The sequence below is a fragment of the Camelina sativa genome, chromosome 14 (genome assembly GCF_000633955.1).
Source record: "Camelina sativa cultivar DH55 chromosome 14, Cs, whole genome shotgun sequence".
Taxonomy (NCBI): domain Eukaryota; kingdom Viridiplantae; phylum Streptophyta; class Magnoliopsida; order Brassicales; family Brassicaceae; genus Camelina; species Camelina sativa.
The window spans coordinates 13267531-13295465 of NC_025698.1; the positions used below are offsets into that span (position 1 = coordinate 13267531).

Below are 27935 nucleotides of genomic sequence, written 5' to 3' on the forward strand. Positions count from 1 at the left end.
GGGCGGAGATTTTCTTCTCCTTCTTGAATTGAATGAGAAAGAGAAAAACGAAACGGCGGATTTTTATTTGCTTGTTCTTTTGGAAATATTAAATTGACTTAAGCGAGGGAAATGCTAAATCTACCTTTTTATATATTTTATTTCCCATTTATTTGTGTTTCTTTTTTTGTGTAATGAGATTTGTTTCCTTTTAAACTTATACAGGAATATGCTAAATATACTACTATATATTATTCACCAAAAATAAAACTGTATAGATGCTATTGTGTTCGTTGTAATCTGAAAAGTGTATACTGTTTTGAAATTTGAAGTGCCCAAAAAAAAAAATCTTATATTTCCATTGTAGCAAATATTTTGTCTATACATTATTTGTTTAATCAGTGCATCATCTATGCGCATTGCGCAGCCACCCATATATATATTAACAAAGATTATCATTGTGATCAGTTCAACTGTTCCTTATCTTACCATGAAAAAAAAACACTCAAATTAATCAAAAACCAATCATCCTTTCGACCCCATGAAAAAACACCAAAATAAACAGTTAGCCCATGCATGGACGTTGCAAGATGTATATAAGAAACCCACCGGAACAAACTGATCAACATCATCTAAAGACGATCATCACGTGGAGGATGACGATCTTTGCGGACCTGCAACAAGATCCTTCTCTTTGTGTTGTTGATTCTCTGTCTTTAAGAGGGGGTATTCAAATGAGATTTTGGAGAATTTGATGGGATTTAAGAGATTTTGGATTTTGATAGTTTTTAGAATATTTTGGTGGATTTGTTAGTTTTTCAAAATTAAAAAAAGGAAAAATAATTTGTGATTTGATTAGATTTTAAAAGAATATATGAGGTGATTTTAAAAGATTTTTACGACGAGAAAGACATTGCAGATTTTCAGAAATTTGGTATTAATTTCATACCCTCAACAATTTGGTATTAATTATACTCTTGACAAATCTCCTCAGCTTGCCTCTAATGTTCTGATAGGTCCCAATTTAGGACAATCAATGTTATCAAGAACAAAGATAAGAACACTTTGGTTCTCAAAGACTTTAGAACAAGTTACTGCAATTTTCTCTTTTTTTTTTTCGATCACACAATAGAGAATGCTTAAATACACTAAGAAATAACCAACTAGTTAAGAACGTGAAAACATAACTGAAACTATGGCCACGTCATCTTCTTCCTCATGTTGTATCTTCTTCCCCATGTTGTATCTCATCATTACTTCAGCCAAGCTCTTCCACGGTCGAACGGTCGGTTCCCGTTGATACCAACTCTACCCATTAAGGACAAAACTTCCTCGATAACACTAAATAGCACAAGAGATGTGATTTGAAATCTCCACCATAAAGAAACAGATGGAAGAAGCGTACCCTGCTTCTGAGATTGTGAAAAACCAACTCTGGATTTGTGTTTAGACGAGCTACCTCGGCTGTGCTTTCATGATTTTCTGGCCCGAGGAGTATGATGTCGACGTCGTCTGTGAAAGTGTAAGGCCTCAGGTCCAACAAGTCAAGGCCCAAGCCCCAACTCATATCCATAACGAGACAAATGAGAAACGCTCCCCTCTGCAATCTCTGCAACCTCTGCAACATGAGACGAAATTGCAGGTTACACAAAAGGATCCAAACACAGAAATGGTAGGTCCTCTGACCATCGTACTATCCAACCGTTTCAGTCCCATCCTATCAGAAGAGAGTAGCTAGATGATTGACACTTGTAATCAGATCCTGCATTGCATTAGAGATCTAGAATGTTCTTCCTTGTAGTATAAGAATGAACTATTGTCCATTGGAAACATTAAAGAAAGTTCAATACAAGTCTTTTATCTTTCAAAGTTATCTTTTCCTTGTTAATTCACAGTCTGGTCGAAACTTTGGTGGTGCAACCGCTGACAGTTTGAGTAGTGACAAAACCTGCGACGTGACAGTGTCGGCTTTCTTGTCTTGTTTATGCTGGCTCTTTCACAAATAGCTTTGAGACTTCTGGTTTTCCCCACTGGACGACTCATGCTCTCTTGAAGACTCTTGAATTCATCCATCATTTCTTGTGTCGCCTTCTTATGATTTTGTTGTAACTTTTGTTTACAGAAAAACTGGAATCTCTTTAGTGTTAGTCTTGGTATGGTGGTGACAGGTATATACCAACTTACTCGTGAAATAAAGTAAGATCTACAGAACAATACTCTTTACATCTGCATGAGATACGCGTTGAAGTTCTTTTGTTTCAAACTTCACTATTGATGTTTTGTCTCTGTTTTGACATTGATATATGTGTTGTTTGCAGGCATGATTATGCATCCGAAGCAAATCCTATTGTTGCAAAGGAATAATGAAGATACCCATCTTTTCTTGTGATCTTGTTGCAGATTCATTCCAAGATAACCAAATCTGTTTTGACGGAGAAGATGAGTACAAAGAGACAAGAGTTTGTTTTCAATCCGGATTGAGCTTTTGACGGAGAAGATGTGTAGTCAGCTCATACCATATGGTGAAGGTGAATGGACAAGCAAAAAAGAGGTGATCTCTTGACTCATCTTTCTCTCCACAGAATGAACATGGCTGGTGTGCTCCCTAAGTACGCATACGAGTTCCGGTGGATAAATGATCCTTAATCGCAGCCATACTGTGAAAGAATAGTGTGGGACTCTCTCCGGAAACCAAACTGTGCTATGCCATAATACCTAGTACCGTGATTGTCGCAGGAAGTTCCAAGTATGTGGGGACGAGAAGGAAGTCTTGTATGTATGTCCATCACGACACCAAAGAGGGACATGTTTTGACTATTTATTTTTCAAAAACAAATCTTTCAAAATAACACCTTTTAAGGTGTGATTTTTTCTATTGGATTTCTCATATAACAATGTATCCAAAGTCTCCTAAAATCTGTGTTTTGGTTTTCAATTTTTTAAAAGTTACATTTTGAATAACAGTTGATTCTATATGATTTTGACAAATTATTGATTGAATAACAAGATATTTTGAATGATTTTATAGAAATTCCAAATTGAATAACATTGGATTTGGTAAGTGATTTAAAAATCATCTGTTATTTTAATAGAAACCCAAAATCTTCCAAAATCCTCATTTGAATACCCAACGATGATGAATTTACAGATGTTGATTACTTCCCTTTCTCCCCAAGTCCCTAAAAAGCTCTATCAAATTAATGAGATTCTTTAAGGCAACAAGTTTTTGTTCAAAACTTCTACTCTTCGAGAGAAAAGGCTCATACCGGCAATCTATGTATACATTTTTTAAATTACATTTTGTGTTTCCTACCCTGAAATTTAACTTATTTAAAAACATATTTAAATAATTGATCCCTAAAAAATTACACAAAAAAATAATAAGTAAAATATAGAAATCAAAATCAATTATCTTCATAATATACAAAAATAAAAAAATCAATTATTTTCCTAAAATATCTCTATTAAATTGATTTCTATTTCCTAAACCAATTTCGGTTTATACTTACACAATCTTTATATTTCAAAATATATTCCTAAAATATCTCTGAAATACATTTCCTGTTTTCCTTTAAAATTAAAATATCTCAATTTTTTTTAGAAAAAACAAACAATCTAATATTCTATATAATTGATTTCAAATTTATTAATTAAAAATTATAATTTTTCTATACTTAAAGCAATTAGAATTCCAAATGAAAATTATAATTTTTATATACTTAAAGCAAATTCCAAATGAAAATTATAGTTTCTATATACTTAAAGCAAATAGAATAACAAATATCTCAATGTTATTATATAAAACTAAATAAAAATATATAATTTAATATTTTATCCAACATAATTTTTTTTTGTTAGTTATAGAAAACTTGGAAAAAAAAACATACTCTCATTCATGCTGTATAGCCAGTTAAAATCTATAAAAGAATTAAGTAATTACTCAAAAGTTTATTATCATAATGGGCCTTGACCTACACATTCTAATATTACACACTCTAATATTACACACTCTATCAATATCAAAATACTAGACATATTAATTAAGTTGATTAAATTATGATTATGTAAAAAAATAAGTTATCATAAGGTATACCGCTGGTTAAATCCTAAATTTAAAAATTAAAATACAATTATATAATTTTAACCCTAATCATAACAAAAAAAATCTAACAAACAAATATAATTTTTATTTTTATTTTTTAATTAAAAAATTTTTGTCTGTGGTGTACCGTGACTTAAAGTCAGTATATAATTAAAATATCTAGAAAAATTATTTATTCGTTGAATATGATACCTACGTACCAGACTAACATGCATATTGGCTTAATAAATAAATCGTTTCGTTAATTTAATGTTAGTTATAACATTTTAGCATGCGTCCACTATCTACATTACCTTAAAAAAACTAACAACAAAAATCCCCTATGTACATTAAGGCTCCTACTGGTAATCCATCAAGGAATAAAAAGATCGAGAAGGAACATGAATAAAAGAGAACAAATAAGAAAAAAATTATTTAAAAAAAAGGAACGAAGAGGAATGGGTGCAAAGGAAAAACAGAACAAATGGTATGGTAAATGGTAACCAAAAAAACAGAACAAGCAAAAAAATAAAAATAAAAAAATTTAATCAAAAACAAGCATCAAACCCACGTACGAACATGATACATGAACATAAACATGAATTGCTGGAACTTTTGGTAACCCGTGATACTAATATGATAATTATAAAAAATAATCAACTATAGACGTTGAACCACGTCTTTTTACATATCATATTTGCTCAGCAATTTAATCTCGTTTTTTCAGCTGTTGGTTCATCATCCACTTCATCATCTTCATCAATTTTTTGATTTTGATGCATCCTCTTGTGTTTTTGGTATTACTACATCATCCGTGTTTGCCAAAGCAGATTGTGTCTCCTGGAGATGTGCCCCACAAGTAAACGGAGAGTAACGTTCATCTTGATCGACATCATGTTGACCATATATCTGGTCCAACAAATCTTTGAAGGGCAAAGGCTTGTTCTTCAAAACCCGAACAAATTTATCTTTATTTCCAAATTCCTGTCAATGATTCAAAACATATTAGAATAAAATTTTCTATTCATATAAAAATATTATAAATGATAACAAAGAGACTTATAGCAACTCGATCATTCCACCAAGATGTTGACATAATTATTTGTCCAGTGGACGGATCAACAACAACACTTGTGCGTTCCATCAGTTGCCTATTAATTTGCCAAAGCTTATGCAAGTACTCGATTTTGCTCTTTATCTCACTATCCCAAACAACCTTCTCTCCGGTCAACTCAAATAAANAACTCAAATAATTTGTTTTCAACTCTTTTTCTACCAGCAACATTCGGCATTTTACTCGAGTGGTCATTTGATTTTAGCTCCGTAATAACGAGTTCAAGCATAATTTGACAATGTCTTTCCTTCCACACATACTATAATATATACATACTCAGTAATCATGTTTCGTTTAAATACATCCATCCTATATGCATTGAAATTTAATAAATAGTTATATGCAAAACATATATACCTTTTCTTCGGTATCGATCCCTGATGCAGTGGTTGATTTGCCTTTGTTTCTTGAAAGACCTCTACGCCGTGATGATCCACTAGTCTCTTGAGAACTTGCCATAATCCAAATTTTTTCTAAAGATCAAAATCAAATACATAAATTAATAAAACCAAACACAAGAATGTAAGCAAAACAGAAAAAAAAACAAAAGAAGTCATGCTAAAAAATATTGTATGATTATTTTTTTCACCTTTACGTCTCTCGATCGTAGGGTTTTTTTTCTATACGATGGCTTTTTGTGCTGAAGACTATTTATAGTTGTATTTTATAAGACTTAAATTATTAAACAGTTCATGAAATAATTATGAGATAGATCAAGATGAGTTTGAATTTGATATTGGATATGTACAAATTGTTTAAAATATAAGTTGTGGAACTAGTTGAATCAAAAGATATAAGTTTAGAAGAGTTTAACGTTATCATGTACCTTCTTTTATCGTGAGGTCTTCCTTTGAACGTTATCATCAATTTTTTTTACAATTTATTAGATTTTGCTTGAATTATTTTTTTTTTTAAATAATAATTAATTTGTTTTTCTGTTTGTTCTACTAACAAATTGAAGAGGAACAAATTTATTCTGTGATTCCTAAACAAAAAAGAACGTATAAGAATAGTGTGGGGTCCATGTTTCAGAATTTGGAAGATATGTTACTTGTAAATGGTAACAAACATGAGGAACAAAGAGGAACAACACATTCATGTCCATTCTTTTTCTAAAAACTGGTCACCAGTTGGAGCCTAAAAGACAAGATGTTGGGAGATATATACACTGTGTTTATTTGACAGAGTTGTAGAAATATTAAATATGTATAGAATGAACGTAACAGTTATACAATACTAATTGAACCATTAATTTCAACTTAAGGCTCCTATAGCTAGTATTCAGATACTAGAACATTTTATGTAAACACACAAAAGCTAAATAAATATTAACATATACAATATCTGAATGTAAATAAATTGTGTTATATCAAAAAATGAACGCCCTTTGCACTTTGCTTATTGTATAAGCACAAGTACTGTCTCACAGCACGCAACACAAAAGGTAAGGAAAAGAGAGAGTGTGTGTAAAAAGAAAGAAAATATGGATGGTATAATTCATGCCTTTTGTGTGTTTTACTAATCACCGGCCTTGGTGTTGGCATTGACGTTGACAACGGCGTTGGCCCTCCTCCACCAGAACAATTAACACTTATCTAAAGGTGCGTAGCCTTGTGTTCACGACATCATATGGGAGAATATCTCGACAGTTTATGTTTGGTGACTCGTTTGGCAGCAACTTCGTGTTAAAGCGTGAGGACATACACATATCAAAACTTGTTGGGTTCTTTGGAACATTTGATGTCACTTCTATTATGTTTTTAGGAGCTTGTTTTGACTCGTCGCCCTTCCGCTGCCAAAAAAGTCAACGAAATGTCAGAGATAGTACCACCTCAAGGTTCTTCGGATATCTACGATGGATACCCATTCGACGACGGAGCGAGGAAGGTTACTGTAAGGGAGACGACAAAGGCGTGAGTTATATCAGGATCCACTACGTGGCAAATGACAAATTCGCGATTCGAGAACACGGAGCTTTTTCTATTGACCAAACAAAGGTCTTTACATTTATGCATATGTTGAGTTAAATAATTAGATGATTGATTATCCGTTTTGTTTTGCTCTGGTTTTTTATTACTCTCTTCTTATAAGAGCTCTGTTTTTTTTAGGTGGAGTTTGAAGTTGAGTACCCACAAGAATACATCATAGCGATTACTAAATTCTTCGGGGGCCCATGCGGTGAGCGATCATACGTGACGGTGCTTCAGTTCGTGACTTCATAAGCTAGATATGAGAGGTTTGGTAGGCTTCACGTTGGAGCCGAAGAGGGGACGTGGATCAAAGCTTGTAGGCTTCCTTGGAAGATCCGACGATTTGATCTATGCTATTGGAGCTCGTTTCTACTCGGACTCTTCCGCTACCAAAAATCAATCTTTCTATTACTTTGTTGGGTTCATAGTAATTATAGTTATGACCTTTTAGTGGGAATATGTTGGTTTGGATGACCGTAGTTGAAGATTAATCGTTCAAATAATATTGTATAATTAACTCTTAATCAAGTTTGAATCTATTATCTCATATTTTCCTATATACTTCCTCTATGGTTGAATACACAAAAATATTCCTCAATTATGTAAGTGGATCATTTATTTATGGCAATGCTACAAACCGTATACTGTATAGGTAGAGACGTTGAGTACTTTGTACATACCTACGTAACATTATAACATCCGTATACTATATGCAATGACCAACACCAACATCTTACTTCTCCAATGGAATTCTTGTAATTGATTAAATCTCATAAACAACATATCCATAATCCATAGTTTTTACTTTTTAATAACTATATATATATTAGTCATATGAAGTCTATGTAAACAACTCTCGAACAAGTCAGAATCTACGCAATCCTTTTTTTTTTCTTTCTTAACTAATATTAACGAAAAAGTCTAACTAGATTAAAATAAATAAATATATATATATAGAATATTAAAATCGATATTTGTTACTACTGTACAAAAAAGCATATATCTATGATTCAGAAAAAAAAACAAAAATTAAAAGAAAAATAACTATTGTAAGATAAGATTCACCTGGTACGTACGTGACTTTCATGTGTTGTTTACGTAATTATTCGCAAAATCAACAGTCCAATATCTCCTCCTAATATCCTCATCAGTCAGCCCTTTGTTATGGACTCTGTATCACAAGTATAAGTATATTTTACTTTACTTAGCTTAGAATTATTTGTACAACATTTACAGTTAATGAGAATAAGAAATATTTTTTCACTTTCTCAAAGTCTCTCTCTAGTTCGTCGTGTCTTCGTAATTCTGTTACAAGAATATTGTTATGGTATCAGAGCCAGGTTCCGATCCTGGGACCTGTGGGTTATGGGCACAACAAAAAGAAATAACTTGATAGCCGGGCCTATGTTTTACAAGTATGAGCCATCCATTAGCAATTACTTTTACGGTAAAATCTTATATTTGGCGTTCAAACGATCACTTTCTAAAAACTAATTTTATGAATATCTCTATATCTAATGCATGAGTTTTTGATTGGTAGGTTAATCTTGCTAATTAACATGAGTGGATGTGTGTAAAGTTGACCTCATGCAAACGTTCCACCGCTTATTCAACAAGTTAGTAATCATCAGACAAAATATTAGGCAATGCAGAATAGATTCTTCAAAGAGTGGAGTTTCCAAAATTTGAAGACTGGTATGTAGTCCGACTTTGTAAAAATACTTTAAACTATCTAAAACTTTTACATTATCGAATTTAAATGACTATGTAAAAATATTAGGAAATGTATAGCATACTTTGGTGGCGATATAATTTTGATAATCAGAATTTTGGTAAGCTATAAGATATTGAAAGAATTTATTTTAGATACTGATTTCAGTTATGAATTTTGGCAGAATTTGATCTGAACTGCTCTAAATAATTAATCGACCACATCATATTGTAACAATATAAGATTCAATTGAAACTCACTACTGCTTTATGGTGTGAATGCACCAATTTTTAGCTCCATTTTTCATAGTAGCAGCAGTCCACTGTTGTTGTTTTTTTCTAAAATCATTCGATTGTTCAACTTCTTATTACCCCCAGGAAAATAAATCATAAAAATATCAAGCAGCAACATAGAAACGATGGAACAATCATCTGTGAAATGTGACTAGAAAAGCTAATGAATTGAAGTGGACCCAAAGGCCCACAGACAAGTTGAGATGGAAATGAAACAAAAGTGGGCACATGTCATAATCACTCAATGCATCAACACACACACAAAAAAAAAGATAATATTATGGAGACACCATTATCTCTTTGTCTTTTGCCACGATCCCAAGATTGATTTTCCCTGAATTGAATTGTTTGCTCCACACACACAATCGCCTCTTTGTATAGAGATTAATCCGATGGGAAAAAAAAGTAATGAAAAATATCATTTGTCACGTACGTTTTGTCGTCCCCTAGCTAGCAACACTAACAATGACCAACGAATCAACGATATCTACTTTTTTCTTTTTTTTTTGGTTTTGTAGTTGATAGCAATCAATGGCAACGACTAAATTTTGTTGTTTTTTACAGTCGTTGAATTAACAGTAATTGTCGGTAACAAAGTTCAGGGATTATGACAAAATTAACAGACTAGTAAAATATCCCATTGCTAAAAGATTTACGTGTAAAAGTATTTGGTAAATTGATTGTTAACAACGTTATCATAGAACAAAAACCTTAACACCTTCGTTTTTTACCGCACGAGTGATTATTGGTAACAAACAACACAGTATCAGAAAAATGTTTTTTTAACTTTGCAAAACAAAAAAAAAAGTTAGATAGATATGAGACAAAGAAAGCAGAGACTTTAAAATCACATGTGATATATCAGAGAGAAAACACAGCAAAAAAATGTCCACATCCTAGAGAAAAGGTGAAGCCGGGGGAATGAATGTTATGGGCTCCATGCAACATTATCAAATTCATTGCCTTCAAATCGTTTTATATCTTAACTTAAGTGTCCGAGTTCAATTATTATATAGTTCATGAAAATCTCCAAATTAAATGATGAACTCTGTTGAGCTAGTAAGATCAATAATTGAAGAATACAATATGTAAGATTATATTATTTGTTTGTTCTTGATTTCTTCTGTATAATTGATTTTAAACATCTCATCTCTCATGCAAATCTTTTAGAAAATATCATAACTCTTCAACTAGCACCAAGACTAATAATTTTATTTTATTTTTTACTGACTTGTAAGATGTTGTAAAAGTTGATATCTAGATGTAACATCATATTATTTTTTCGGTCAAAACTCATCCCATACCAAAGAGATATTCTGGAAACATTATGTTACAAGTTTTTGTACAAAAGTTGGTAGATATGAATCATTCGATTTTCACAAAAATAAAATAAATGAATCATTCGATTCGGGTTCTGTTTAAAATATAACTTTTGGAGAAATCATGGATGCTAATTAAAGACTCGCATTATTGATGGCTCAACTATATATGGTCCAAAGTGACTCGTCGATCCAATCTTTGTAACAATTATGAACTGTAACTTTAAAAAGTTTTGAAAACTTCAAAGGTTTTGTGAACTTTTAAAAGTGATTATGACAAAGTTTGCCTATAAAGCTACCCTTTAAAAATGAAAAAAAGTTTGCTATAGCACGTCAAAATGAACGCATAATACAACACTACTTTCGACGTGCGTACCAACGCCTATACGGCTTCACCTTTACAAACACTGTTGTAAAATAATAATACAAAATATTCTTTAGATAAATTGATTAAAGAGATATATTATTATTTGTTTACTTGATTAACTTAGGATAAAATAAAGTACTACACCTGGCTAAGTGTGCCCCTAAAGAAAGAAAAATCGTTTAAGTATTGGAAAAAAACAGAGGTCTAAGTCTAACTGGCAGACACTTTTATTCTCCCATGTGTTTCCACTAGACACCATCTCCCATCTCTCCAACATTTGCGTTTCCACATTTGTTTAAAAACATAACTCTCTCTCTCTCTCTTTCTCATTCCTTCAGTACCTCTTGTTCTTATGCTCTTCTTCACCAATCCTATCTCTTCTCTGTCTTTATATATTTCCTTACATCTGAATTGGCCCATTTTTGGTATACACAAGAAGTACCACTTTTCTTATAACTAGATTCTTCTTCTTCCTGCCTCATAGCTTTCAAGTCAACCACTTCAGTTTCTGTCGGCTGTCTCTCCCCCAGATCTCAACTAATCTCCTACTTTCGTAAGCACAGTACTCTCTAAACATCTCTCTCTCTCTCTCTATCTGATCTTTGATTCTTGTTTATTAAACTTAATTGCTGCCTTCGATCTTTTTCTCTTTTCCTTCTAGTTAAATCTCACAAGCTTTATTTTGATTAGTCGTCTTTAAGCTTCGAACTTAACTGATTCTTGTCTTCAAGAACTATGTATTGAGGTTTTGAACTAAGTGGTTACTCTGTTTTAAGAGTTTACCTACCGTTTCTTCTTTGTACAATTTTTAGATTCATAGATTGTTGTCTTTTGATATCGGCTTTGACTTTAATATGATTTCAGGTTAAAAGACGAGAAGTTTCGACTAAATGACTGAATCTGATGATGCCTCGCGAGAACCAGCCATAGGAGGAGAAACCTCATCCAATCAAGAATCGAACTCTGTCTCACTAGATCTCAAGCTCAACCATAGTTTCACCGATGACACAAGGAGCACGAAGTGTGAGGCAAACCCGAGAGTCTTCTCTTGCAACTACTGCAGACGCAAGTTCTATAGCTCTCAAGCTCTTGGAGGTCACCAGAACGCTCACAAGCGTGAACGAACAATGGCCAAACGAGCAATGCACATGGGAAGAATGTTTGGCCACCATCACAGGCCTTACACATACACTTCTTCTTCCCTCGGGATGCAAGCTCACTCCGCTCTACTTCACCACACTTTATCCCAGCCTCAGCCTCTTGTTTCTAGGTTTCATCAACAAGGGTATTTTGGAAACAACGTGCCATTGTTCTTTGACTATGATGATGGCGGTGGCGACTTCTTTTGGCCAGGGAGCTTCCGTCAGGTCGTTGAAGAAGCTGAGGCTCCGGTGGTGGTGGCTGTCAACGAGTCAGGCTTTGATCTGAACTCGATTGCGGCAAATGGAGGTGTAGATAATAATAGCTCAAATCCAGATCTTACCTTAAGACTTTGAGAATTAAGACGATTATAATCTCTCTTGTTCTTTTTCTATTGTTAGATATAGTAGTAGCAGAAGATAAGTTGGAGACAGTTGATAGAAGATTGATGAAAAAACTCTGTTGTTATATTAAATGAGGTTGTTCATTACATAATTGTTTCATTATAACTACAAGTTTTAAAGTATGGTAAACACAAAACAATTATCGGATGATGTGATAAAATCAAAGTACGGAGTATCTATAGATATCTTATTTTTTTAGTAGTAGCAATCCGTAAAATTTACAAGATTTCTAAAGATAGCGATGTCCAAAAGAAGGTTGCATCCATAAGATTGTGCCGAGATTTATGGAAACATTAGGGACGAAGTTGATTGATGATATTACAAATCACTATTTCGTGTTAATAAATGCAAGTAATCAACATGTAGTGTATATTATTTTTGTCCTTACATACCCAATTGCATATTTAAAGACAAATGATAAAATTTTGACTTTGGAATAAAAAATTCTAAAGTTGTGATTATGATGTTTTAACAATTCAAATGACAGAATTAAATGATTATACAAAATCGTTGATCCATTATCCACCACTTGTTACTTTGTTAGTAATTATATAGGTAGAGAGATAGATTCATATTGGGAGAGCATTACTAACGCATGACCAATATATAAAAGTCTTGATTTAATTGCTATGCATATTTAATATATGGATTTACGTAAGTCATATATAAAACCGAGAACTTTTAGGAACAATTCCAGATTTAGTTGATCAAAAACCCAAAATTAGCTAGCGATTAAGAGAATCATCCGCATTCCTATCGAGAATCACACAAATACGGATATCTCTCTACATTCGATTCTCTTTTCTCTCATTTTTGTGGATTTTGGAATTAAAGTAAACACAATGTTCAACAAAGGATCCAACGGTGGTGGTTCATCATCTTCCAATAGCCGCATCGGAGCGGATTACCTCCAAAAAGCACGTTCGGGCAAAACAGAGATCAGAGAACTCGAAGCTAGATGCAAATAATGAAGAGCCTAGGTCACGAGGTACCAGATAAAGCCATAAACGAGATGGAGGTGTAACAGTAAAACGAAAAAAAAAAAAATAAAAAAAAAAAATAAATAAAGATATGTCGAAGGAATAAGAAAAGAGAGAAAAAAGAAAAAAAAAAATTGCTGCTGACCCGACGTTCCCTCTATCTCTCAGTCACCCACCCACTTTCCTCTCTCTCACTTCTACGTTCTCCTCTACCTCTCAGTCACCCAGCCACCTTCTTTTCTCTCACCCAGCTACCTTATTTTCTCTCGCTATATCTAAGACAGGCAGAGTTAAATGTACTGCTTATTTAATTGGGAATAGTAAACGTACTAAAATTCAAACAAACCCTTAAAGAAAGAGCAGCAGAGACTGAGATCGATGGCGATACCGGAGCTTCTTAACGATTTGGTAGATGAGATACTCTATCGCGTTCCGGCCACATCCCTGAAACGGTTGCGAGTTACCTGCAAACGATGGAACCGTTTGTTCAAAGAAGATAGGAAATTCGCGAGTGAGCACCGCGATAAAGCCGCAAAGGAGTTTCTATTTCTCATCATGACAGAGAAGCGCCGGATTTGTCCGTTGAGCATAACCAATCGAGATGATGTTACTCCTCTTCCATCTGTGGAGGTAAAAAGAGAGCTTAGCCTACCAGATTCCTCTAACAATTCACGTCAATTCGAAATGTACAAAGTCTCTCACTGCGACGGCTTATTGATATGCGTCCGCGAATCCATCTCCGGCCCCACCGAATGCCAATATGAAATAGTGGTTTGGAACCCGTTTACTGGTCAAACCAGGTGGATCGAAGCCGGCAATGGTTGGGAGCAATTCATCACATTTGTTCTCGGGTACAACAACAACAAGTCCTCCTGCAGTCAAAGAAGCTACAAAATTTTGTGCTTTAGTCCTTCTGGCAGAGAAACAGAAATCTACGACCTTAACTCCTCTGTTTCGTGGAGGACTCCTGCTGGTGATCTCACTCCACCAGGCTGGACCGCTGTGATGGCTGAAGAAGCCATCGTGTCGGTGAAGGGAAATTCTTATTTTTTTGCCAAGGAGAAATCAAAACCGCAACTTGGCTTGTCATTGCTCAGATTTGACTTCTCTACTGAGAAATCATCTCTGTTTGTGCCTCTTCCCTATCAGCATCCAAGGGTATGAAATTTTGAGACTTTCTGCTGTTAGGGACGAGAAACTTTCCGTGTTTTTACAACCCGATTCTACATGCAAGACTGAGATATGGGTGACAAGTAAGATTGATGATGACTCCACCAAAGCCGCGGTGTCCTGGAACAAGGTCTTTGCATTGGATTTGAGCCCTGATCTTCAAATTACTTTTCTGGTAAATTTTCTGTTTGACGAGGATAAGAAAGTCGCCGTGTGTTGTGAGAGATGGATGGATTACGACGACAGCCTCTGCACCGATAAGATATACATTCTCGGCGAGGATAATCAAGTCAGTGAATTTGGTTTTGATCCGATTGATCCATTTCTGATACGAGGACTTCGGCCATTTCCTCTTAATTACGTTCCAAGTTTGGTCCAAATCGAGCTACCTGCTGGAGACTAAAAACAACCTCTACTAGATGTGGTCTTGTTGTGTTTCTTGCTTGCTTGCTTGCTTTAAACACAGTTTTTTTAAAGTATTATTATGGTCTAAACATGTCTCGTACAGCATATGTCTAACAAACAAATAAGTGTTATGTCTTAAACGAATCTACAAACAAAATAGAGACTTTTAAAAATGTTTGCAAAGTGATTTGATACAAAAGGCGGTCAGCTTCTAATGATGGAAATTATTTATTTTACCTCTCAAGTCCATACAAATACATAAACGAGTGTTTCTAAGGATCTACAATGTTTATATATATATTCACCCCTCCTCCCCTTTTCATTGTGTGGAAAGGGCATGAGTGCTCGAAAAACAGAGTACTTTTGAGGTAAGAAAATGCACCAAATAATGTGAAGGCATAACATATGTAAAGAGAAAGAGAGATTAGAGTACATTGATTTCCATAAGCTAGTCTTTCAATGGTCTCTCTAGCTGAAGATCTCCTGCCACATCATGAAGAAAGAGAGATACTTTATGTGAAGATTGCTTCCATTTCAAATACTAATCCTAACGAAGATAAGCAATATACATAGATAAAAGTTTCAAACAAAAGAACACCACCACCAGTCATTACCTGAACTGACCTCACTCTGTACTTCATGTGATGAGCTGCATCAGTATGTGAAGGCCCTATATATATATTATCCCAATCCGGATGGAAAAAGAAGAAGAAGCCATTGTAAATATCAAAATCGGACTCTCCGAAACTAATGAGGTAGAGAGATCAGATAGAATTGTTATGGCGGTACGGTTTAATTGGTTCATATAGACCTCTCGATTCAATTCTTGTACCGACATTAAACCAACAATTCGAAACATAAAAAAAAAGCAGATTTCCATTCTCAACATAAATTAACATTTTAGTTTGCTCCTATCCAATTGTATATATGTTGGCAAAGAAAGAGGAAAGGTGAAAAGCAAAAACCTAACTTTACAATCAGCTAAGCCTGAGATCAATGGCGAGACCAGTGGAGCTTCTTAACGATTTGGTAGATGAGATACTTTATCCGGTTCCGGCTACTTCCCTGAAACGGTTACGAGCTACTTGCAAACAATGGAACCGTTTATTCAAAGAAGATAGGAGATTCGGAAGCGAGCACCGGTGATACAAGGAGCACAATGTGTGAGGCAAACCCGAGAGTCTTCTCTTGCAACTACTGAAGACGCAAGTTCTATAGCTCTTAAGCTCTTGGAGGTCACCAGAACGCTCACAAGCGTGAACGAACAATGGCCAAACGAGCAATGCACATGGGAAGAATGTTTGGCCACCATCACCGGCCTTACACATACATTTCTTTTTCCCTCGGGATGCAAGCTCACTCCGCTCTACTTCACCACACTTTATCCCAGCCTCAGCCTCTTGTTTCTAGGTTTCATCAACAAGGGTATTTTTGAAACAACGTGCCATTGTTCTTTGACTATGATGATGGTGGTGGCGACTTCTTCTGGCCAGGGAGCTTCCGTCAGGTCGTTGAGGAAGCTGAGGCTCCGGTGGTGGTGGCTGTCAAAGAGTCAGGCTTTGATCTTAACTCGGTTGCGGCAAATGGATGTGTAGATAATAATAGCTCAAATCCGGATCTTACCTTAAGACGATTATGATCTCTCTTGTTTTCTCTTTCTATTGTTAGACAAAAATAGCAGAAGATAAGTTGGAGACAGTTGATAGAAGATTGATGATAAACTCTTTTGTTATAATATGAGGTTGTTCATTACATAATTGTTTCATTCATACGAGCTCCCCCACCGTACGTCAAATCATCTACGAAGTGAAAAAAAAAATACTTTAGGCTGTTTAGTCGATGTTCATCTTAGGAGATATGAAGAACTTCTTTAAAATATTTTCAAGTCTTCTCCGAATAGAGACAAATCTACATGAAGATTTAGATCAGACAATATAAAAACGGTTGCGTGAGCTATTAGTTTATATTTCATATTGTTTTGTGTATTATCACCGTACTCTATTTGCGTTGAAAAAGAAGAGAACACATACTGATGATTCAGTTTATGAACAACATATGCAATATATCATGGAGTGTGGTCGTCAAAGTGTATAGGTAACTAGAGCCAAACATTTCAAACCTTCGGTTTAGAATTTTTCAATTATATTTCACAAAACAATTATCGGATGATGTGATAAGATCAAAGTACAGAGTATCTATAGATATCTTATTTTTTTAGTAGTAGCAATCCGTAAATTTTACAAGATTTCTAAAGATAGCCATGTCCAAAAGAAGGTTTGATCCATAAGACCGTGATTGTGCCGAGATTTATGGAGACATTAGGGACGAAGTTGATTGATGATATTACAAATCACTATTTTCGTGTTAATAAATGCAAGTAATCAACATCTAGTGTATACCCAATGGCTTATTTAAATACAAATGATCATTTTGACTTTGCAATGATAATTCTGAAGTTGTGATTATGATGTTTTAACAATTCAAATGACAGAAATTAAATGATTATACAAAATCTTTTATCCATTATCCACTTGTTAAATTTTAACTATATACAGCAAGAGAAACGGTCGATATTGGAAGAGCAGTACTTACGCATAATATACACACACAAAAAAAATCAAATATTAATTTAATTGCTATTCAATTTTTAATTATGGATTTACATAAACTGAGAGATAGAGAGTTTTAAGGAACAATTCCAGATTTAGTTGATCAAAAATCCAAAATTAGCTAGCGATTAAGAGAGTCATCCGCATTCCTATTGAGAATCACACAAATACGGATATCTCTCTACATTCGATTCTCTTTTTTTTTCTCATTTTTGTGGATTTTGGAAACAAAGTAAACACAATGTTCAACAAAGGATCCAACGGTGGTGGTTCATCAACTTCCAATGGCCGCATCGGAGCGGATTCACCTTACCTCCAAAAAGCACGTTCGGGCAAAACAGAGATCAGAGAACTCGAAGCTGTCTTCAAAAAGTTCGACGTGAACGGAGACGGGAAGATCTCGTCAAAGGAGCTAGGTGCAATAATGAAGAGCCTAGGCCACGAGGTACCAGAAGAAGAGTTAGAGAAAGCCATAAACGAGATAGATCGTAAAGGTGACGGTTACATAAACTTCGAAGAGTTCGTTGAGCTGAACACCAAAGGTATGGATCAGAATGACGTGTTGGAGAATCTGAAAGATGCCTTCTCGGTCTACGATATCGATGGGAACGGTTCGATCTCGGCTGAGGAGTTGCATGAGGTTTTGAGGAGTCTTGGTGATGAATGTTCTATCGCTGAGTGTAGGAAGATGATTGGTGGTGTTGATAAGGATGGTGATGGTACGATTGATTTCGAGGAGTTTAAGATTATGATGACTTTGGGATCTAGACGTGATAACGTCATGGGTGGTGGTGCTCAGAGGTAGAGTTTTTATGTCCCTCTTCGACGCACCGAAACTGGTTTCTTTGTGTTCCAATCTTTTTCGTTTTGTACTCATTGTTTATCTCCACTCCACACCATTGTTTCAATAATTTTTTGTTTGTTTTGTTCTTTTGTTCTTTGGGATTTGTGATTTCCCTTTAAACTAACGTGATTTTTTATTTATAACTTTTTTTTTTTGTTTTGTTTTGTATTCGGTTCTGATTTGGAATTGGATATTTTGAATGCATATACTGTGAAATTTATGTATGTGAATAAATAATAACCATAATTAAGGCTTAATTCTTTCTCTTTGTTAGAGGCTAATTTGATTCTTTCACCTTCCTTTACACCTAAAATTTATTATTTTTGACTTTTGAACTTGCATAGAGACTGTTTCATATTCTTCTTTCAGTTTTTTCACAAATGTTTTGAATGGTTAGAGAAAAATAAAGCACTTTATTTTTGGTTTAGATATAAAATTTGCTTTGTAGTGGTGCATTAGTGCATAGACCAAGACAAAAAAAAAAACATAAATCTTATAATTTTTATTTTTGTTAACTTTATCTACTTAGTAAAAGTCATATTGGTGATGAAAAAACAAAGTGAAAAAAAGCCCATTAGCTAAAACGAAATCGGAAGGTACCCAGCAAATCTAACCTGACCCGAATAAAAACTAAACCCGATCCGGATCTTCATCCTCAGACAGAGCTCTCGAGCAACAAACACTGAACCGGGTCAGCTCTGTTCGAAGTGACTCATGGCCGCCAATTCGAAAATGGCGATGGCTTCTCTGGCAGCTCAAATTCGCCCATTCACATGTTTGGCAGCGTCTCAGCCATCACGGTTGGCTCCTCATCCGCCGGACCTCGTCCGTTGGATCAAAAGAGAAGGCGGCTTCGTTCACCACGCCGTTAAGCTCTCTCAGGAGACTCAATTTGGTATCGGCCTCATCTCCACCGAGCAAATCCCTCAAGGCACCAACCTAATCTCTCTTCCTCCTCACATTCCCTTACGCTTCGAATCAAACGATGCGTCATCGTCTTCTTCCTCTCTCCTCACCGCTTTGGCCCGTCGAGTTCCCGGTAAAGCGCTTCCCCGTTCCAATATTATGCCTCTTCGTTTTGAATCTTAAACCCTAGCTTATAGGATGATTCTGGTAATCAAGTTTCCCAAAATTTGGTTGATTTTGTAAGAGTTACTGATTTAGAGAAATGTTTGGCAGAAGAACTGTGGGCAATGAAATTGGGATTGAGATTGTTGCAAGAAAGAGCCAATGCTGATTCTTTCTGGTGGCCATACATCAGTAATCTCCCGGAGACTTATACAGTTCCTATATTCTTTCCCGGTGAAGATATCAAGAACTTGCAATATGCTCCTCTTCTTTACCAGGTTAGATAAACTGCTGGAGTTATCGAGATTGAGTCGCATTCTTTATCATTTCATCAGATGATGTAGATTTGTTGTGTTTTTTATCGGGACTAGGTCAATAAAAGATGTAGGTTTCTTCTTGAGTTTGAGCAAGAGATTAGACGTACTCTTGAAGATGTTAAGGCTAGTAGTGATCATCCTTTCAGTGGACAAGATGTTAATGCATCCGCCCTTGGATGGACCATGTCAGCTGTTTCAACTAGAGCGTTTAGGTTACATGGTAATAAAAAGCTTCATGGTGGAGGATCTTCTGATCATGTCCCCATGATGCTTCCTTTGATAGATATGTGCAACCACAGCTTTAAACCAAATGTTCGGATCATTCAAGAACAGAACGGAGCTGACTCGAATACCTTAGTTAAGGTTTGTGTGTTAGATCTCTGTTTTATATAGTGGCTTTTGTTTGACTGTTTGTAATTGATGTTTCTTCTTTTGTTGTGCATCAGGTTGTTGTAGAGACTGAAGTCAAAGAAAACGATCCTTTGCTACTCAATTATGGTTGCCTTAGTAACGATTTTTTCCTTTTGGACTACGGATTTGTGATTGAATCAAATCCGTACGACACCATTGAGCTTAAATACGATGAACAGCTCATGGACGCTGCAAGCATGGCGGCTGGTGTTTCTTCCCCAAAGTTCTCTTCACCAGCTCCATGGCAACGCCAGCTGCTTTCCCAGTTAAATTTGGCCGGAGAATTACCAAATCTGAAGGTCTTCAAACCGTCATTCTGTTTAACTTGATATATTGAGTAGTCTTTACTTCCTAGAAGAAGAAGTAAATGATGGAACTGAACCATCTCTCTAATCTTTTTCTTCTTATACTAGGTAACCATAGGAGGCCCAGAGCCAGTAGAGGGACGACTGTTGGCAGCCATAAGGATATTGCTTTGTGGTGAATTGGTGGAAGTTGAGAAGCATGACTTAGACACGCTCAAATCTTTGTCCTCCACAGCCCCTCTTGGAATTGCGAACGAGATGGCCGTTTTGCGCACTGTAATTGCCCTCTGTGTGATTGCATTGAGCCACTTTCCGACAAAGATAATTGAAGATGAGGCTATAATCAAACAAGGTGTCTCAGCCACAGCAGAATTGAGTATCAAGTACCGAATTCAGAAGAAGTCAGTGATCATAGATGTCATGAAAGACCTCACAAGAAGGGTTAAGCTGCTATCGTCTATGGAGACACCGAGTGCTGCATAAGAACCATACTGTAAGTTCTCTAGGCTTGGCTTGTTTCAAACGTCAGTTTCCAAGATGAATCTGTTTAAGGTTATTCATTTTGAAAAACATATATAGCAATCAAGATTTCTCTATGAACTAGCTGGTTTACCCCCTCAAGATTAGATTACATGAATCTATGAACTAGAGTAGCGAGATTGGATTGGAGGCAAAAGATATGTCGTGTCAGGATATTTAACAGGAAACTCATCATATTCACCAGAGATATTTACATTGAAGATAAAAGAGAAACCCTAATACACAGAGGATCACCTATCTCTATCTCTCCCTCTCTCTCTTTGTTATCAATTCCCAACGGAGATGGGTCTTTCTCTCTCTCCTAAGCCCAAGGGAGAACGAGAACGCCGTGGACTCACGCTCTCGCGAAGAACCCTTGGCATCTCAGGCTGCCTTAGAGACGGGTGTTGTATCTTCTCAAACTCTCTCTTGATCTTCACGACTTGGCTATGGATAGGAGGAACACTCTCATGCCCATCATTGGTCTTATTGTCCATGGCAAAGCGGTAGTGAAGCCAGATGAGTTCTTCTTATGATGTTTTTATGATGTCNGTTTCAAACGTCAGTTTCCAAGATGAATCTGTTTAAGGTTATTCATTTTGAAAAACATATATAGCAATCAAGATTTCTCTATGAACTAGCTGGTTTACCCCCTCAAGATTAGATTACATGAATCTATGAACTAGAGTAGCGAGATTGGATTGGAGGCAAAAGATATGTCGTGTCAGGATATTTAACAGGAAACTCATCATATTCACCAGAGATATTTACATTGAAGATAAAAGAGAAACCCTAATACACAGAGGATCACCTATCTCTATCTCTCCCTCTCTCTCTTTGTTATCAATTCCCAACGGAGATGGGTCTTTCTCTCTCTCCTAAGCCCAAGGGAGAACGAGAACGCCGTGGACTCACGCTCTCGCGAAGAACCCTTGGCATCTCAGGCTGCCTTAGAGACGGGTGTTGTATCTTCTCAAACTCTCTCTTGATCTTCACGACTTGGCTATGGATAGGAGGAACACTCTCATGCCCATCATTGGTCTTATTGTCCATGGCAAAGCGGTAGTGAAGCCAGATGAGTTCTTCTTATGATGTTTTTATGATGTCTGCGTTTTCTATTCACGCGGGAGGCGTGTTTATAATTATAATCTTGAACCAAAGTTTGTGTGAGAAAAGTGGACACGAGTTGTTGATGAAGTAGAAGGGAAGTTAGGTTGGTGGGCAACGCCAAATTAGTCTCTTACACATCTCCCTCTCTCTTTGTGTGTCAATAATATATACATATGAAATGATAATTAAGAATTTGTAATGGTGGTGAGGTATCTAAAAGCAAAGAAGAGTCGTATCATTCTCCTTGTAAACAGCATGAAAAAGAGGGTCGGTTTTAGGTGAGTTTTGTGGTTACGTGTCGGCAACAAAGCTAAGACACTTGTGATGATTACTAGTACGCAATTCTTTCTTTAACCGAAGACCATGACTCTAGAAGATTTCATTTGACCTTATTTTCTGTGAGGTTCCAATGTTTAGAAGCTAAACAAATTGAATTGGGAAAGAGACTAGAAACTACTTTTTCCGTATGAGTTGCTTTGATTTGACGGGAGAAGACTATTGTGGGACTTATTGAATCGTTGGTCAACTTAGGTGATTCTCTCTAATTGGGATTTATTCTTAGCTCAATTGCTCAAATTAAACCAAAGCCGGTTCTTATATAAGGACAATACTTACTGTTTTTGTAAATAATCCAATTTAGATTAATTTGGAATATATACCATCGAAATCAATTTCAAATTGATATCTACAAAACCAAAACAGTGACCGTAGGAGATTAATAAAACCGCATCCAAGGTTTGGGGTGGGGACTTGGGAGTGTCAAATTTGGACAGAGCTTCAAATCAAAGTAAGAAAAGAGAAAACTCTGATTACTTCAGAACTCAGATGAAATCCCACGCTCAATGGGACCCACTGTACATCAAACTCAGATGTGATAGACACAAAGTCCACGTGGATCTTTTTGTTTTGTTTTGTTTTTGTTCTTTCCCATGTAGAAAATCGCAGCCGTTCGATTTACGGTCAAACATACGATTCTAGATTCGGCGGCGGGTCTTATCAGTTTCCATCTTTTGCTTGGATGATTTACTTAGACCGGAAAATAAAACATTTGATGTTTGTGTTTCCATTGTTACTCTAATGACCAAAAGAAAGATCTTCAAAATTGAACTCTTATATCAAAAGTGAATGCATTACCTAACAAGTTCTAGTTCAATGAATTTAAAATAATAATTATATTTGAAAGAAAAAGTAAAAAGCAATGTTTTTCAATTGTCTTGCTCTAGAGTTCTAAAAATTATTTGTTCTTGCTGCAGGGGATTTTACTCTGCCAAAAATAATGTTAGTAGTATTAGATTTCCAAATGACGACAAAAAATAAATTCCAAATGTGTGTATCTAGCTATTGATAAGGTAGCTTTATAAACATAGGGGACAAGTTGTTCAGAAGAGGTCTGAAGTAACTCTCAGTTCAACAGTTGATTTTTTTTTTTATGGCTTCCATAGTTTAATATTTGTAGTACAACCGGCAACGGTCTCTGAAATAAATCAAATGATGGTACTTAATCAATGGTGGGGAAAAGAGAAAATTATGATATGAGCCTCTTTTCGAAATCTCTTTTGGCCCTTGAACTATTAAGTTAAAAGAGATGAAAGATCATCACGTGAAAGCAACTATGAATGGGTACACACATACATGCATAAATTGGTAAAAATTGGTGTAGGTTAATTTAGGTCATAATTTAGATATGGTGTACGATTAAGAGGGGACCAAAATCTGTGCTTTTAATATTCATATCTTTCTGGCAAACTAATTATTTCTAGGGTAATCGTATAATTGTATCGTATTAAATCATAACAACTAACTACAAGATTCATCAAAACGACTAGACGAACACAAAAAGTTCATTTGATCAGCTCTAAGTTGATATAATTCACTAACAAATAACCTATATACGGTCCGGGATCTTTATTCAAGTCATTAATTCAACATAAAAAAAATTGTTTACGTTCAATACAACGTTTTACGTTTATATTAACCAGAACAATTCGGAGAAATAGAGCAAATGAGTATTAGGGCATCTCCCACCCATTTTTTCATTTTTGACTCTATTTTGGAGTAATTCCATTTTGGAGATGGTTTTACTCCCATCTATTTTTCCATATTTGACTCCAAAAGAGAATATTCTAAGAATATTCTTCTTATACCTTATTATTAATTTATATAATGATAATTTATTTATTAAACTTACAAATTTGACCCAATTATTTTATTTTTAGCAAAAAAGAAAAATTTTAGCATGTTATTTATATTTAAAATTTATTATTGAACAACATTACATTACACAACATTCATCAGTTATTAGTATTTGTTGTATTAAGTTGTTTTTAATATTTAGTTTAAGTCATATTATGTGTTTTAAATTTTATTGGTAGTAATGTTATTTTGTACTTTTGTTTGTATTGTCTATTTTCTATGTTATATATGTTAATTGCTGAATTTTAAAATTATTATTTATAAGTTTAAGTAGAAAATAATAATATTTAACTGTATTTAGATATAAAATATAAATCTATATAAATTTAAAGGACTGATTTGCAAATAAAAAAGTTCAACTAAAAAATGGAGAAATGAATTAAAAGTCTCTAAATATAGAGACAAATATAGAGTGGAGATGGAAATAGGGTAGGGTTGGAAAATGTTTTTCTCTAAAATGGAGTTTGGAGGTAGAAATGGAGATGAATTGGAGTTGGTGTTATAGATTATGACCACAAAACAAACAAAAAGAGATTAGGCTTAGCCATCTTGCTTCTTCTTCGAACCTCGTTTCTGGAGTGAGTATAGTCGGTTGCCCACTATTCAATAACTTTGTTAGAGGTTGACTGGGAATTTGCAATTTCACCATACCTTCTCTGGTTTCTCACACGCTATGGCATGGACCGTGGCCTGAAGAACATATCCCACCTTAATTTGAGATATTTGCTATACATATTTGGCATATACATATCTAAACATGTACTTTTATTTGAGATGTTAGCTAATAATATCACATATACATGACCTTAATTTGCGTAGCTACAAACATTTTCCATATAGTGTATTTGTCTACAGTAGTTTCGGGGCTAATTATTGCGCCGATCGATATCACATTATATATAACATGATCGCGTTCGTGTGAGAAAAAAGTCAAACATAAAATATACTGTTTTATATAGTCAGAGAGTGAGAGAAAAAGAGAGAGGGAGGCATTGTGCAGAGAAAAAACCCACGCGTTTAGAAGAGAGGCGACAATTCTGGTATCAACTTTAATGTCGTACCATTGCATGCAACCTAGTTTCCTAGCTTTGCCCCTTCATTTTTGCCTTCCATTTTCTTCTTTTGTTCCTAGACATTTCGACTGATCAAACCTTAGTTATAAATTTCATTTCATCTGAATGTAAACAAACTATATATTGTCGAGAACTGTGGACAGTTATGCATGTTTCTTTCAAACTCACATTTACGTTTCTTCTGTGACCAAAAATGTAAAAAAAATTATCATCTAAAATGAATTACCCCAAAAAAATTTAAAGCTATAGTATGATAATAATAATACTTAATAAAAAAGTTTATTTGAATTTGAAAAAGACAGAAAACATTCATATCAAAATAGATAGGATTACTTTTTAATAGCTTGCACGTTTTCTCTCTGACAAATTGACCGTCCTTGTATGGTCGTATAACCGCTTAGAAATTAGAATATTAAGTCTCATTTCGACGAACCAAAAACCTACCTTCTTGAATCTCATCCTGTATATGACCACCGTCTAACCTATTTTTGTTCTTCTTATGAGATTGACTTTTGAGTTTATGAAGTTTTGGCTTCTTCCCACCAAACTATAAGGCTGAAAGTAATCGTGTTAAGCCTTGTCACAAATTTCTCACTTTTTCTACAAGTGATTTCGATGCCTGTGAACTGAGATTGGTGGTGTTCACAATCAATTTTTTCCCAGGGAATTCACAACCTCTGTTTCTTCAACCTCTAGAATTTCCTAGACATATTTTTGCCAATGTTTTATTTAGATAACATAGTTTATCTGTTAACCCGTTATGAGAGTTAATTTTTTTTTTCCAATCTTTATAATTTTTCACCAAACAGCCTAAATGAACTAAAATTATACAACACGCAACTATAAAATTATTGAAATCGTTATAACACAAAGAAAAATATTCAGACATTTTCTACGATTGATCCAAGGCGATATATGGCGAGAAAATTACGTGATAATTGTGTGCAAACCCTTATGTTTAGGGTTCGAATAGTAGAGGAGGTGATACGTCCCATTACTTTAATCGGTTAAGAAACTCTACCGAAATTAATTAGTTGATGGAGATTGTGGAAGAGACTTATGATGATTTAGATGTAAATGGGAAATTAAATTAATTGACAAAAGAAACGATATGAAATTAGTGGCGCAGATTAATTTCCGTAAACACAAAGGGTCATTAGTCACAATCGAGCTACAGTACGAAAACCCTAAAGAGGCTACACCATGAAGAAAGAGCCCTAGTTGAGACAAATCCACGTGACTTTGGTTTACAGATTAAAACAAATATACAAAATATAAAACCCTAAATAAGCAAATCGACCATAATCTCGTAAAAAGAACAGACAAAACACAACCTCATGTAGAAGGAACAATTTCTGAGCGCCGCCAGTGTTATTAATTCAGAATCATAATAATTTCACGATTTTCAATCCTTTCCTATCAAGTTTTCAACTCCCAACATCATAATTTTCTTTAGCATCCATCCACAAACTACTGTGTCCATCATTTTTAACTATTTATTTAGTATAATGACTAGAACTAGTAATTGTTATTCCCAAAAGTACTGTTAAAAAGGTCCTGCTGCATAAAACAGGGAAATTGTTTGAAAAATACATAATGGAATCAATTTTGTATTTTGAAATTATTAAGAGAGGATCGGAGAATGTTTTCTAAAAGTGATGATCTAGTGTACCAAGCTTATTGTGAAAAATTTGTTTCTTTCATTAGAAACAAAAGAATAATTCGAAAGGATATAAATTCACATTATCGAGAGACCTTTAAACTCTGACGAAAGAAAGGTTAAAGGGTTGAAGAAAACTAGTAAATAATAAATGATATTGTTACTCATCAAAAAGACATGTAAACTTATTACTCTGCTTTTATGTAAGTCCGTAGAAAAGTAAAAAAGACATATAAGTTCGAACGTGGAACATGAACTTCTTTAAACGTACTTTTGCTTTCTGCATCTCTCATACTCATAGAGTCACAAGTCAATAAAGACGCAAGTCTCATTTTATACTTTATTTATTTTTGGTCAGGTAACTCTCATTTAAAAAAATAATTTAATGTGATTTTTTGGTTCTATAAATACAGAATCAGCTACCATCACATTCAGGTGCCCCAAAACCCTAAAAGAACCACTGAATTATATAATAAAAAATTAATAGCTAAAAAGAAAAAATTCAGTCAGGTCAATCATGGAAGAAGCAATCATGAGACTCGAAGGTGCCGAGCACGGAGAAGCCAACAACAATTCTCTCAAGAGAAAGCCATCAAGACCTTCGTCCACCGCTCCTAGCTCTCCCGGAGCAGTAACCACCTCAAAAGCTGCCGCCGGAACCAACGCCTCCGGTGGCTCCACCATAAGGTACCGAGGCGTGAGGCGTAGGCCATGGGGTCGTTACGCTGCTGAAATACGCGACCCACTGTCCAAGGAGAGACGATGGCTCGGAACATTTGACACGGCGGAGGAAGCAGCTTGTGCATACGACTGCGCCGCTCGAGCCATGCGTGGTCTTAAAGCTCGAACCAACTTCGTCTACCCAATGCCTTCTCTTGACTCTTACCACCACC

At 35.1% G+C, this 27935-nt stretch overlaps 6 protein-coding genes and 2 pseudogenes across 8 annotated transcripts in view; 6 read left to right on the forward strand and 2 right to left on the reverse strand.

The window, feature by feature from the left end:
• LOC104741302 (zinc finger protein 7) lies at positions 11039 to 12483 on the forward strand. The gene is made up of 2 exons (XM_010462119.2): positions 11039 to 11387; positions 11699 to 12483. The coding sequence occupies exon 2, from the start codon at positions 11725 to 11727 to the stop codon at positions 12328 to 12330; it is 606 nt and encodes a 201-aa protein (XP_010460421.1). The 5' UTR covers positions 11039 to 11387; positions 11699 to 11724; the 3' UTR covers positions 12331 to 12483.
• LOC104743544 lies at positions 13464 to 15407 on the forward strand (annotated as a pseudogene).
• LOC104743546 lies at positions 15930 to 16811 on the forward strand (annotated as a pseudogene).
• Positions 17598 to 18647, forward strand: LOC104741303 (probable calcium-binding protein CML25). The gene has a single exon (XM_010462120.2). It carries the CDS (start codon positions 17784 to 17786, stop codon positions 18345 to 18347), a length of 564 nt encoding a protein of 187 aa, XP_010460422.1. The 5' UTR covers positions 17598 to 17783; the 3' UTR covers positions 18348 to 18647.
• Positions 19022 to 21468, forward strand: LOC104741304 (histone-lysine N-methyltransferase setd3-like). Of its 3 annotated transcripts, none has more exons than XM_010462123.2 (6): positions 19022 to 19425; positions 19566 to 19732; positions 19826 to 20134; positions 20218 to 20481; positions 20596 to 20980; positions 21212 to 21468. In XM_010462123.2, exons 1-5 carry the CDS (start codon positions 19101 to 19103, stop codon positions 20968 to 20970), a joined length of 1440 nt encoding a protein of 479 aa, XP_010460425.1. In that variant the 5' UTR covers positions 19022 to 19100; the 3' UTR covers positions 20971 to 20980; positions 21212 to 21468. The 3 variants fall into 3 exon arrangements, with proteins under 3 accessions (XP_010460425.1, XP_010460424.1, XP_010460423.1); XM_010462122.2 differs by lacking the exon at positions 21212 to 21468 and adding an exon at positions 21067 to 21126; XM_010462121.2 differs by lacking the exon at positions 21212 to 21468 and having other exon boundaries at positions 20596 to 21108.
• LOC109128765 lies at positions 21181 to 22448 on the reverse strand. The gene is made up of 2 exons (XM_019235705.1): positions 22111 to 22448; positions 21181 to 21554 (listed from the first exon to the last, which is right to left on the reverse strand). Exon 2 carries the CDS (start codon positions 21501 to 21503, stop codon positions 21294 to 21296), a length of 210 nt encoding a protein of 69 aa, XP_019091250.1. The 5' UTR covers positions 21504 to 21554; positions 22111 to 22448; the 3' UTR covers positions 21181 to 21293.
• LOC109128764 lies at positions 21724 to 22117 on the reverse strand. Its single transcript, XM_019235704.1, has one exon. It carries the CDS (start codon positions 22057 to 22059, stop codon positions 21850 to 21852), a length of 210 nt encoding a protein of 69 aa, XP_019091249.1. The 5' UTR covers positions 22060 to 22117; the 3' UTR covers positions 21724 to 21849.
• The window catches only part of LOC104743547 (ethylene-responsive transcription factor ESR2-like), a 1630-nt gene continuing 1238 nt past the window's right edge, over positions 27544 to 27935 (forward strand). The window contains exon 1 of the mRNA XM_010464612.2: positions 27544 to 27931. Coding sequence (XP_010462914.1) covers positions 27560 to 27931 — 372 coding nt within the window. The 5' untranslated portion in view covers positions 27544 to 27559. The remainder of the gene's footprint in view (positions 27932 to 27935) is intronic.